Genomic DNA, 14212 nt, shown 5'->3' with positions numbered 1-14212 from the left:
CAGCCTTCTACCAGATGGAAGGGGCATGAACAGTTTATGTCCAGGGTGAGAGGGGTCGGCTACAATCTTTCTTGCTCGCTTCAGGGTCCTTGAAGCGAACAGGTCTTGGAGGACGGCAGATTGCAGCCAATCACCCTCTCGGCAGAGCGAATGATGCGCTGCAGCCTACCCTTGTCCTTGGCAGTGGCTGCAGCGTACCAGACTGTGATGGAGGAGCAGAGGATGGACTCAACGATGGCTGTGTAGAAGTGCACCATCATTGTCTTTGGCAGGTTGAATTTCTTCAGCTGCCTCAGGAAGTACATCCTCTGCTGAGCCTTCTTGGAGATGGAGCTGATGTTCAGCTCCCACTTGAGGTCCTGGGAAATGATGGAGCCCAGGAAGCGGAAGGACTTCACCGCATCGACGGGGGAGTCACACAGAGTGATAGGGGCTGGTGGGGCTGCATTCTACCTGAAATCCACAACCATCTCCACTGTCTTTAGAGTGTTGAGCTCCAAGTTGTTCAGACCGCACCAGGTCACCAGATGGTCAGTCTCCCACCTGTATAACATACACTTGTGAAATACTGTTGACAGTGGTCGAAGAAGTATTACATCCTTCACTTAAGTAAAAGTACAATTACCACAATGTAAAAATACTTAAAGTGCAAGTCCCGCATTTAGATTCCAACAGTGGGGGTAAGTGGAAACAGGTATTGAACACAATATTGGCACATCATATAGTTTTGTGCTGCTCACAGCAGTATTAAACATGCCAAAACTCCCAGTGGCACTGTAATAAACAGTTATTGGCTGCGCCCACAGAGGTAAGCACAGCTTGGGTCAAAGGTCAACAAAGTAGAACTTTCGGCACACCTTCATTATGCTCTGCACACCACATACCATGAAGAGCCAGCTCTTCCTTCATATAGGTGTGGGGGCAACTGATGATTATTTTCATTACCAATTAATGTGTTGATTATTTTTTCATCTAATCGATTAGTTGTTTGTTAAAAAATTATGAATAACATCCATAGTTTCTCAGAGTCCAAGGTGACATCTTCAAATGTCTCGTCTCGTCTGATAAACAGTCCAAAAACTGAAAATATTCAGTTGGCAATGATATGATAGAAAAAAATTGAAAATCTGGGACCTGCAGAGCAGCAACAATAAGCTCTGCTCTTGGGTGTTGAGCTCGCCGCCTCCCACCTGCAGGTCATAGGCGGCATAAAATCCAGATCTGGGTCTGTCCACGGTGGACCGGTCTCTGCTGGAGGATCTGGGTCTGTCCACGGTGGACCGGTCACTGCTGGAAGATCTGGGTCTGTCCACGGTGGACCGGTCTCTGCTGGAAGATCTGGGTCTGTCCACGGTGGACCGGTCTCTGCTGGAGGATCTGGGTCTGTCCACGGTGGACCGGTCTCTGCTGGAAGATCTGGGTCTGTCCACGGTGGACCGGTCTCTGCTGGAGGATCTGGGTCTGTCCACGGTGGACCGGTCTCTGCTGGAGGATCTGGGTCTGTCTGTCTTTGAATAATGTGCTAAGTCACTTTCCAGCGCTGAATGTTGAGTATGCGGATGAACTAACTCATGTAGGGCAAACTAAAGTGAACAGAAGTCATTCACTGTCAATCAAGACATGTTTTGTGGCGGTGCCAGGTAGCTCCGCTGGTAGAGCGGCCGCACCATTTACCGGGTTTGAATCCGACCTGTGCATGGCTGCATGGCCCTCTCTGTCTTTCCAGTCTATCTATCCTGTCAATATTAAAGGCTAAATGGCCAAAACGTAATCGAATAAAATGAAAAGAAAGGTGTTTTATGGGGTGGCTTAATGCCCACACAACATGTTGTCAGGGTTTCACTGCATGTTAGGAAGATTGGCTAATAAAGTCAAAGGATTATGTAATGAATAGCAATGTTTGATACTGTTGTATTATGGTCCTGTTTGGCTGGGCTGGTTGTTTTCTGCAGACACTCCGCATGATGCACCAGTCGCCGGCTGTCTGTTTGCCTGACGTGTCTCTCTCTAAGTATCTGCTATGTTCTCCTGTTGGTCCGAGTCAGCAAACAAGCAGAGTTTTTTAACCACCACCAGTTGCCAGATGACTTGCCTCTGCCTGCTTAATCTGACTCTCTCACTCACGCTGTTGACAGCCATACCGCAAAGCAGGCCTGCAGATGTTCTGTCTGGGCATACAGTACAATGACATAACATGCATGATGCCTCATTATTTTTTACTTCATGAAAAGGACGTTTTGATTCTATAACTAAAATCCCTTTCCATTAATAAAATACAGTATCTCAGCCACACTCATCCTCAAATGGATTAAACATGTATAACAACTACAGGACCAATGAGTTTCCCAGAGTTCATAATCATTTTACATATCAGATATTTCATGTTGGAGAACAAAAGCAGTTCATATAGATAGCAGACCTCTTGTTGAGCTGAAAGCTGGCAGGGAGCCTTGTATGAAAGTGACAGGAGTTTGCAGCTCTTTCAATATAACAATTTCGCTTCACTTCATCTTGAACCACTTATATATATGAAGAAATATGTCATGAAACATACAGCTGCTTTTACTGACAGTAAATTACATGAAAAACATTCACCGATACGCAATTCTTTGTCTTGAACTCCATCTCTCTTGTCTCTCACACACACACACACACACACCCTCCTCTTTTGTCCTTGCCTGCTCAGCATTGTGTGATCTCCACATGCATAAAGTTCCCTGTCCAACTCTCTATCTCTGCTTATTGCTCAGGTGTCCGTGTTTGACTCACCTGTGGCTGCTTGGACCTGCTGGCGGGCCGGTCGCGGACCGGCAGAGAATGAACACAGAGGAAAAGGTGCAAAGGCAAGATGCCGCAAACCAGGACGGACACAGTCCGCATCGTGTTCTCTCACGGGAGCAGGACGCAAGAGTACCGGTGTGAGCGGAACGGGACGCTAGAGTACTGGTGTGAGCGGAACGGGACGCTAGAGTACCGGTGTGAGCGGAACGGGACGCTAGAGTACTGGTGTGAGCGGAACGGGACGCTGTGTAGCGCAATGACGTCTCTGTCCTCCTAGCGACACTTCTTATGAGCTCCCAAAACCTACACACGTGATTTAACCCCTTTCATTCCAAACGCACGAAGATGGATGGAGTGCAGTAAAGGAGGAGGCTTCTGGGACCTCAGCTAGCAGAGGCTTCTGGAAACTAAACACTCAATGCCTAAAAAATACAGATTTATTAAAGGAGCTAAAACAGGAAATACAAAAAATAACACAATTCAAAGTTCTAACCAAATCTAATATTAAATTATGGGAAATATTAAAATATAGAGTAAAAGATTTCTTCAAATTCAAATGCAGAGAATTAAATAAAGCAAAAAATATATATTATGATGAATTAATGAAGCAATACATTAGTCTGAAACAGAAGAAACAAAAAACTACAGTAGATGAGGAAACCATGAAAAGTATTAAGAAAACAAATAAACAGCTTTAATCATGAGTTATTATATAATGTTTATAAACAGTCAGACTCGGATAGCAGAGGGAATCTAATTCATGCTCTGAAATCAAGTCAAAAACAAATTCAAGATAGATTTATTAAATGTATAAAAAACCATGAAGGTGATACTTTTTACTGTGAAAAGGAAAAAATGGAAGTAATCAGAAATCTATGTGTCAATGCATATAAGAGAATAGACATGTAGGCTGTGTCAATATTCTGTTGGAAACAATGCCCTCATACAACGAATCAGACTTCACTCATCTTAGTGGAGACATAAGAAGAGAGGAAGTGATGGAGGCTATCCAACAACTTAACATCAGTAAAGGTCCTGGTCCTGACGGTCTGCCCACTGAGTTTTATCAATTATATAACGAAGATGTTTTAAACCTCCTCACTGCTGTGTACAATGAAGGTATAAACAGCGGCTGTATGGGAGACTCCTTTTATCAAGGTGTTTTATGTTTATTGTTCAAAAAATGTGATGACGCTGATTTGGATAACTACAGACATCTATTATGAATACAGACTATAAGATTCTTGCTAAAATAATTATGAATAGATTAAACGAAATATTAGACAAAATTATAGATAAAGAACAAACGTGTGCAATTAAAGGCCGACTGATGTGGGACAACTTGTGCATGCTAGGAGAACTTTTACATGATCCTGATAAAAAAGGTTTCTATGTTGTTGGGCTTGATCAGAAGAAGGCCTTTGATTACATCTCAGAGATTACCTCTGGGCTGTGATGAAGTCACACGGCTTCCCCGATGCTTTTATTCCAGTCCAGTCTTCACATGGTGAGATGTATGCATGTTAAATCCAATATCTGTGTAAATGTAAATGGGGTTTTAACTGAAACCGTTCAAGTAGAGAGAGGAGTGAAGCAGGGCTGTCCGCTAAGTGCTGCGTTATACATCCTCGCCATAAATCCTCTAATTAAAAAAATAAACTCGGACCATCTCATTTCAGGTTTAAGTGTAGGTCATATGCCCAAAGTTACAGCCATCGCATACGCTGATGACATTACTGTCATCATAAAAAACCAGTTGGAGATGGATGCTTTAACTAACAACCTATCTCTGTACGAACTCGCATCTGGAGCTAAACTAAACCACAACAAAACAGAGGGAGTTTGGATCGGGGATGAACACCATCAATGTAACATTAACATTAAAGTAAAACCAGAAATAAAAATACTGGGTTTAACATTCTGTGACAGTAAAAGTAGTGAAAGAAATTGGGAAAACAAAAATACTAATTACAAATCCAGGGTAAATATAGTCAAGACCTTCATCTTATCTAAACTACTTTTTTCATCCAATATTTTTCCTCCATCCAATAAAATGATCATCCAGTTGAATAAACAGTGTGTGAACTCAATCTGGTTCACAACCAGGGAAGTAACCAAACGACAACTAATGTATAAAAGTAAAGAGTATGGTGGGTTAGGGGCCCTAGAGCTCAGCGTCAGGTTACATATTGCATTTGTTAAAAATGTCTCTGCTGCCATCTCCAGAAATGCTCTCTGGTTAGGAGACGGCTCCGTGTGGAGGAAGAGAAAGGGGAAACTGAGACAGGGCCCTGACTACAAGTTATTATACGGAGATTTTACTAACCACTATCAACACCTACGTATCGACTGGAAGAGTCTATCAAGTAAATCTATCTATAAAAAGATCAACGATTTTAAACATAGTGGACTCGTTAAATATAAAAATTTGACAAATGGCGAGGAAGTAATAAAAACTTTGAAGGATAAGAATCTCTCGGAGAGCATCAGAGATGTCCGATGGCTCATGGCAGTGAATGGACTCGCTGTAAGAGCCACAGTGTCATGGAGCTGTTATGTCACCACGAAAAAATGTCCCATGATGCATTGTAACGAGGACGAAACACAAAATCACCTGTTCATAGACTGCTACAGAGCGCAACAGGTCTGGGCCTCACTTCAAGGCCTCGGCTTATGCTGCGTTCACACCAAACGCGTCGCGAATTATTCGCGCGAGTAGATTACATACAAAGTCTATGCACAGACGCGAAGAGACTGTCGCGGCGCAAATCTGCGATGGCGCGTCGCGATGGACGTGAATTTGCGGCGCAATGGACGTGAATCCGCGTCAAACGCCAAATCGCCCCGACGCGCGAGTTGAAATTTTTCAACTTCTGCGAAATATTCGCGTTACGCCCCAGCGCAATAGCCTATCAGCGTTGAGTTGCTCCCCCTGTCATCAGCGACGTCCTGCCATTGCTGAATCAGAAACAATGGAGGAGAAATTAATAGTGGCAGGTCCAGCGCGATTCACGCGAATGAACACTTGGTCCCCGCGTTTTGACCGGTGGCGCGATGGACGTGAATATGCGGCGCGATGAATTCGCAACGCGTTTGGTGTGAACGCAGCATTAGTCTTCAATGTGAACTATAAATCTGTGATGTTTGCTCTGTTTGATGAGAAGATGTCCATTAAACAAAGATAACTTTACCAGCTCATTGTCAGCATCACACGTTTCAAAATCTGGAAAAGCAGATGTATAATGGTAATAAAACAGACTGTAATGGACGGCAACATGGTGGTGAAACATGTCGTCACTGAACTCAGGAGGAGAACTATTGATAAGAGCCAGTCCCTCCCGTGGCATTTGTTGGACTTTTGACCCAAGCACACAGCACTTTTTCTTGTATCGGTCTTTGTGTTTTTATGTCTGTATACTTGTGAATCATGTATGTATTTGTGGAAACTGTAGATCTGATATAAATTAAATAAAGTTTATTAAAAAAAAAAAAGTAAAGGAGGAGGCTTTTGGAATGAAATGTAATGGAGTAGACGTATAGAGTAGGCTAGCGTATTAGAAATACTCGAGCAAAGTATGGCTAGAAGTAGGCTTCCTCAAAATCTGACTTCAGCACAGTAGGCTACTTGAGTAAATGCACTTAGTTACATTCAGTGCTCGGTGTGTACTCGGGGTGTATTTCTACTTTTACATTTTGCTGTACCGTGACTTTTTCTTACTGCCTGGGTCCAGACCTTTGAGTGAGCCCGCTCTTAATGGAAACAGAGGTTAACGACTTGACAGTTCTGTCTGATGCCATTTCGTCTTGCGCACCGGTGTCATGTCGAAATCTTTTCTCTTCTGCCCTGACTGCTTCTCTTGGCGATTGGCTGTATGAACAGATGTAGCGAGCAGCTGGACGAGCCGATTCTCAGCTACACTGCAGTATGGGGCGAGGCTGCTACTGATGGACATAATGTTCACTTTTGTACAATATTTATATATATATTAGGGGTAATCGGGGGAGACAGTTAAGATGATCATCTCTCCCATGGTTCTTTGTATTTGGAGAACCATGCTACCTTAAACTTTTCCATTTGTACAAAAGTAGAGGTCTATCGCTGTCTGGTACCAATATGCATTTTCACTTTCCCAGTTATCTAAAGTAAAAATGCCCTCAATCGGGTGCCGTCCTGGGTAAGAATTATAGCCCAAACTTCTTTGGAGGTACCAAAACCGGTACCTTTTGAGAATCCAGTACTGTTTTGTTAAAAAGACTTGATAAAAATATTGTCCATATCTTTACCCTAAAGCCTATATCTGGTATAACAAAAAAATATTGATAGGCAGGAAAACTATCACGTGGGAGAAATTCGTTGGATCTGGAATCCATCTTCTTGGTGAATAGGGGAAAACGGAATGAGATGAAATTAAGAGTGATTCTAATCTTAGTCAAGAGGATTTTTGAATTTTTCAGTTCAGGCACTGTATTTTGAACGATGAGAAAAACAATTCTGACCCTCTAGAATTCAGGAGTTGTTGTCACAAAAAAGGTGGAGCTTCCAAGTTCTGTTGGCTTATTTGAGATGTACAACTACCCTGTTTGGAAGATTTGAGATTAAGCAGGGAAAAAGATGCGGGTGCAAATGTGGGTATGCCTTTTGACATTAAATTCAATCTCAACTCACTCAGTGCCCTAGCCCTATTTTTAGGCCTCTGCTCGAAAATTGCATACCCATACTAAAAATTGTGTATTTCTCTAACTACAAGGCTATGCACAGACGCGAAGAGACTGTCGCGGCGCAAATCTGCGATGGCGCGTCGCGATGGACGTGAATTTGCGGCGCAATGGACGTGAATCCGCGTCAAACGCCAAATCGCCCCGACGCGCGAGTTGAAATTTTTCAACTTCTGCGAAATATTCGCGTTACGCCCCAGCGCAATAGCCTATCAGCGTTGAGTTGCTCCCCCTGTCATCAGCGACGTCCTGCCATTGCTGAATCAGAAACAATGGAGGAGAAATTAATAGTGGCACGTCCAGCGCGATTCACGCGAATGAACACTTGGTCCCCGCGTTTTGACCGGTGGCGCGATGGACGTGAATATGCGGCGCGATGAATTCGCAACGCGTTTGGTGTGAACGCAGCATTAGTCTTCAATGTGAACTATAAATCTGTGATGTTTGCTCTGTTTGATGAGAAGATGTCCATTAAACAAAGATAACTTTACCAGCTCATTGTCAGCATCACACGTTTCAAAATCTGGAAAAGCAGATGTATAATGGTAATAAAACAGACTGTAATGGACGGCAACATGGTGGTGAAACATGTCGTCACTGAACTCAGGAGGAGAACTATTGATAAGAGCCAGTCCCTCCCGTGGCATTTGTTGGACTTTTGACCCAAGCACACAGCACTTTTTCTTGTATCGGTCTTTGTGTTTTTATGTCTGTATACTTGTGAATCATGTATGTATTTGTGGAAACTGTAGATCTGATATAAATTAAATAAAGTTTATTAAAAAAAAAAAAGTAAAGGAGGAGGCTTTTGGAATGAAATGTAATGGAGTAGACGTATAGAGTAGGCTAGCGTATTAGAAATACTCGAGCAAAGTATGGCTAGAAGTAGGCTTCCTCAAAATCTGACTTCAGCACAGTAGGCTACTTGAGTAAATGCACTTAGTTACATTCAGTGCTCGGTGTGTACTCGGGGTGTATTTCTACTTTTACATTTTGCTGTACCGTGACTTTTTCTTACTGCCTGGGTCCAGACCTTTGAGTGAGCCCGCTCTTAATGGAAACAGAGGTTAACGACTTTACAGTTCTGTCTGATGCCATTTCGTCTTGCGCACCGGTGTCATGTCGAAATCTTTTCTCTTCTGCCCTGACTGCTTCTCTTGGCGATTGGCTGTATGAACAGATGTAGCGAGCAGCTGGACGAGCCGATTCTCAGCTACACTGCAGTATGGGGCGAGGCTGCTACTGATGGACATAATGTTCACTTTTGTACAATATTTATATATATATTAGGGGTAATCGGGGGAGACAGTTAAGATGATCATCTCTCCCATGGTTCTTTGTATTTGGAGAACCATGCTACCTTAAACTTTTCCATTTGTACAAAAGTAGAGGTCTATCGCTGTCTGGTACCAATATGCATTTTCACTTTCCCAGTTATCTAAAGTAAAAATGCCCTCAATCGGGTGCCGTCCTGGGTAAGAATTATAGCCCAAACTTCTTTGGAGGTACCAAAACCGGTACCTTTTGAGAATCCAGTACTGTTTTGTTAAAAAGACTTGATAAAAATATTGTCCATATCTTTACCCTAAAGCCTATATCTGGTATAACAAAAAAATATTGATAGGCAGGAAAACTATCACGTGGGAGAAATTCGTTGGATCTGGAATCCATCTTCTTGGTGAATAGGGGAAAACGGAATGAGATGAAATTAAGAGTGATTCTAATCTTAGTCAAGAGGATTTTTGAATTTTTCAGTTCAGGCACTGTATTTTGAACGATGAGAAAAACAATTCTGACCCTCTAGAATTCAGGAGTTGTTGTCACAAAAAAGGTGGAGCTTCCAAGTTCTGTTGGCTTATTTGAGATGTACAACTACCCTGTTTGGAAGATTTGAGATTAAGCAGGGAAAAAGATGCGGGTGCAAATGTGGGTATGCCTTTTGACATTAAATTCAATCTCAACTCACTCAGTGCCCTAGCCCTATTTTTAGGCCTCTGCTCGAAAATTGCATACCCATACTAAAAATTGTGTATTTCTCTAACTACAAGGCTATGCACAGACGCGAAGAGACTGTCGCGGCGCAAATCTGCGATGGCGCGTCGCGATGGACGTGAATTTGCGGCGCAATGGACGTGAATCCGCGTCAAACGCCAAATCGCCCCGACGCGCGAGTTGAAATTTTTCAACTTCTGCGAAATATTCGCGTTACGCCCCAGCGCAATAGCCTATCAGCGTTGAGTTGCTCCCCCTGTCATCAGCGACGTCCTGCCATTGCTGAATCAGAAACAATGGAGGAGAAATTAATAGTGGCACGTCCAGCGCGATTCACGCGAATGAACACTTGGTCCCCGCGTTTTGACCGGTGGCGCGATGGACGTGAATATGCGGCGCGATGAATTCGCAACGCGTTTGGTGTGAACGCAGCATTAGTCTTCAATGTGAACTATAAATCTGTGATGTTTGCTCTGTTTGATGAGAAGATGTCCATTAAACAAAGATAACTTTACCAGCTCATTGTCAGCATCACACGTTTCAAAATCTGGAAAAGCAGATGTATAATGGTAATAAAACAGACTGTAATGGACGGCAACATGGTGGTGAAACATGTCGTCACTGAACTCAGGAGGAGAACTATTGATAAGAGCCAGTCCCTCCCGTGGCATTTGTTGGACTTTTGACCCAAGCACACAGCACTTTTTCTTGTATCGGTCTTTGTGTTTTTATGTCTGTATACTTGTGAATCATGTATGTATTTGTGGAAACTGTAGATCTGATATAAATTAAATAAAGTTTATTAAAAAAAAAAAAGTAAAGGAGGCTTTTGGAATGAAATGTAATGGAGTAGACGTATAGAGTAGGCTAGCGTATTAGAAATACTCGAGCAAAGTATGGCTAGAAGTAGGCTTCCTCAAAATCTGACTTCAGCACAGTAGGCTACTTCAGTAAATGCACTTAGTTACATTCAGTGCTCGGTGTGTACTCGGGGTGTATTTCTACTTTTACATTTTGCTGTACCGTGACTTTTTCTTACTGCCTGGGTCCAGACCTTTGAGTGAGCCCGCTCTTAATGGAAACAGAGGTTAACGACTTGACAGTTCTGTCTGATGCCATTTCGTCTTGCGCACCGGTGTCATGTCGAAATCTTTTCTCTTCTGCCCTGACTGCTTCTCTTGGCGATTGGCTGAATGAACAGATGTAGCGAGCAGCTGGACGAGCCGATTCTCAGCTACACTGCAGTATGGGGCGAGGCTGCTACTGATGGACATAATGTTCACTTTTGTACAATATTTATATATATATTAGGGGTAATCGGGGGAGACAGTTAAGATGATCATCTCTCCCATGGTTCTTTGTATTTGGAGAACCATGCTACCTTAAACTTTTCCATTTGTACAAAAGTAGAGGTCTATCGCTGTCTGGTACCAATATGCATTTTCACTTTCCCAGTTATCTAAAGTAAAAATGCCCTCAATCGGGTGCCGTCCTGGGTAAGAATTATAGCCCAAACTTCTTTGGAGGTACCAAAACCGGTACCTTTTGAGAATCCAGTACTGTTTTGTTAAAAAGACTTGATAAAAATATTGTCCATATCTTTACCCTAAAGCCTATATCTGGTATAACAAAAAAATATTGATAGGCAGGAAAACTATCACGTGGGAGAAATTCGTTGGATCTGGAATCCATCTTCTTGGTGAATAGGGGAAAACGGAATGAGATGAAATTAAGAGTGATTCTAATCTTAGTCAAGAGGATTTTTGAATTTTTCAGTTCAGGCACTGTATTTTGAACGATGAGAAAAACAATTCTGACCCTCTAGAATTCAGGAGTTGTTGTCACAAAAAAGGTGGAGCTTCCAAGTTCTGTTGGCTTATTTGAGATGTACAACTACCCTGTTTGGAAGATTTGAGATTAAGCAGGGAAAAAGATGCGGGTGCAAATGTGGGTATGCCTTTTGACATTAAATTCAATCTCAACTCACTCAGTGCCCTAGCCCTATTTTTAGGCCTCTGCTCGAAAATTGCATACCCATACTAAAAATTGTGTATTTCTCTAACTACAAGGCTATGCACAGACGCGAAGAGACTGTCGCGGCGCAAATCTGCGATGGCGCGTCGCGATGGACGTGAATTTGCGGCGCAATGGACGTGAATCCGCGTCAAACGCCAAATCGCCCCGACGCGCGAGTTGAAATTTTTCAACTTCTGCGAAATATTCGCGTTACGCCCCAGCGCAATAGCCTATCAGCGTTGAGTTGCTCCCCCTGTCATCAGCGACGTCCTGCCATTGCTGAATCAGAAACAATGGAGGAGAAATTAATAGTGGCACGTCCAGCGCGATTCACGCGAATGAACACTTGGTCCCCGCGTTTTGACCGGTGGCGCGATGGACGTGAATATGCGGCGCGATGAATTCGCAACGCGTTTGGTGTGAACGCAGCATTAGTCTTCAATGTGAACTATAAATCTGTGATGTTTGCTCTGTTTGATGAGAAGATGTCCATTAAACAAAGATAACTTTACCAGCTCATTGTCAGCATCACACGTTTCAAAATCTGGAAAAGCAGATGTATAATGGTAATAAAACAGACTGTAATGGACGGCAACATAGTGGTGAAACATGTCGTCACTGAACTCAGGAGGAGAACTATTGATAAGAGCCAGTCCCTCCCGTGGCATTTGTTGGACTTTTGACCCAAGCACACAGCACTTTTTCTTGTATCGGTCTTTGTGTTTTTATGTCTGTATACTTGTGAATCATGTATGTATTTGTGGAAACTGTAGATCTGATATAAATTAAATAAAGTTTATTAAAAAAAAAAAAGTAAAGGAGGAGGCTTTTGGAATGAAATGTAATGGAGTAGACGTATAGAGTAGGCTAGCGTATTAGAAATACTCGAGCAAAGTATGGCTAGAAGTAGGCTTCCTCAAAATCTGACTTCAGCACAGTAGGCTACTTGAGTAAATGCACTTAGTTACATTCAGTGCTCGGTGTGTACTCGGGGTGTATTTCTACTTTTACATTTTGCTGTACCGTGACTTTTTCTTACTGCCTGGGTCCAGACCTTTGAGTGAGCCCGCTCTTAATGGAAACAGAGGTTAACGACTTGACAGTTCTGTCTGATGCCATTTCGTCTTGCGCACCGGTGTCATGTCGAAATCTTTTCTCTTCTGCCCTGACTGCTTCTCTTGGCGATTGGCTGTATGAACAGATGTAGCGAGCAGCTGGACGAGCCGATTCTCAGCTACACTGCAGTATGGGGCGAGGCTGCTACTGATGGACATAATGTTCACTTTTGTACAATATTTATATATATATTAGGGGTAATCGGGGGAGACAGTTAAGATGATCATCTCTCCCATGGTTCTTTGTATTTGGAGAACCATGCTACCTTAAACTTTTCCATTTGTACAAAAGTAGAGGTCTATCGCTGTCTGGTACCAATATGCATTTTCACTTTCCCAGTTATCTAAAGTAAAAATGCCCTCAATCGGGTGCCGTCCTGGGTAAGAATTATAGCCCAAACTTCTTTGGAGGTACCAAAACCGGTACCTTTTGAGAATCCAGTACTGTTTTGTTAAAAAGACTTGATAAAAATATTGTCCATATCTTTACCCTAAAGCCTATATCTGGTATAACAAAAAAATATTGATAGGCAGGAAAACTATCACGTGGGAGAAATTCGTTGGATCTGGAATCCATCTTCTTGGTGAATAGGGGAAAACGGAATGAGATGAAATTAAGAGTGATTCTAATCTTAGTCAAGAGGATTTTTGAATTTTTCAGTTCAGGCACTGTATTTTGAACGATGAGAAAAACAATTCTGACCCTCTAGAATTCAGGAGTTGTTGTCACAAAAAAGGTGGAGCTTCCAAGTTCTGTTGGCTTATTTGAGATGTACAACTACCCTGTTTGGAAGATTTGAGATTAAGCAGGGAAAAAGATGCGGGTGCAAATGTGGGTATGCCTTTTGACATTAAATTCAATCTCAACTCACTCAGTGCCCTAGCCCTATTTTTAGGCCTCTGCTCGAAAATTGCATACCCATACTAAAAATTGTGTATTTCTCTAACTACAAGGCTATGCACAGACGCGAAGAGACTGTCGCGGCGCAAATCTGCGATGGCGCGTCGCGATGGACGTGAATTTGCGGCGCAATGGACGTGAATCCGCGTCAAACGCCAAATCGCCCCGACGCGCGAGTTGAAATTTTTCAACTTCTGCGAAATATTCGCGTTACGCCCCAGCGCAATAGCCTATCAGCGTTGAGTTGCTCCCCCTGTCATCAGCGACGTCCTGCCATTGCTGAATCAGAAACAATGGAGGAGAAATTAATAGTGGCACGTCCAGCGCGATTCACGCGAATGAACACTTGGTCCCCGCGTTTTGACCGGTGGCGCGATGGACGTGAATATGCGGCGCGATGAATTCGCAACGCGTTTGGTGTGAACGCAGCATTAGTCTTCAATGTGAACTATAAATCTGTGATGTTTGCTCTGTTTGATGAGAAGATGTCCATTAAACAAAGATAACTTTACCAGCTCATTGTCAGCATCACACGTTTCAAAATCTGGAAAAGCAGATGTATAATGGTAATAAAACAGACTGTAATGGACGGCAACATGGTGGTGAAACATGTCGTCACTGAACTCAGGAGGAGAACTATTGATAAGAGCCAGTCCCTCCCGTGGCATTTGTTGGACTTTTGACCCAAGCA

At 42.9% G+C, this 14212-nt stretch overlaps 1 protein-coding gene across 1 annotated transcript in view; it reads right to left on the bottom strand.

Moving 5' to 3' along the window:
• The window catches only part of LOC142935498 (stromelysin-3-like), a 39017-nt gene extending 35976 nt beyond the window's left edge, over window positions 1-3041 (bottom strand). Inside the window, exon 1 of the mRNA XM_076079891.1 lies at window positions 2770-3041. Within this exon, the coding sequence (XP_075936006.1) occupies window positions 2770-2880 (111 nt within the window). The 5' untranslated portion in view covers window positions 2881-3041. The remainder of the gene's footprint in view (window positions 1-2769) is intronic.
• Between the last annotated feature and the right edge of the window lie 11171 nt (window positions 3042-14212).

Source organism: Anarhichas minor, unplaced genomic scaffold (assembly GCF_050575085.1).
Source record: "Anarhichas minor isolate MPS153535 unplaced genomic scaffold, ASM5057508v1 ptg000073l, whole genome shotgun sequence".
Taxonomy (NCBI): Eukaryota; Metazoa; Chordata; class Actinopteri; order Perciformes; family Anarhichadidae; genus Anarhichas; species Anarhichas minor.
Note: the sequence above shows the minus strand (reverse complement) of the source record. Positions and strands in the feature narration are given on the sequence as shown.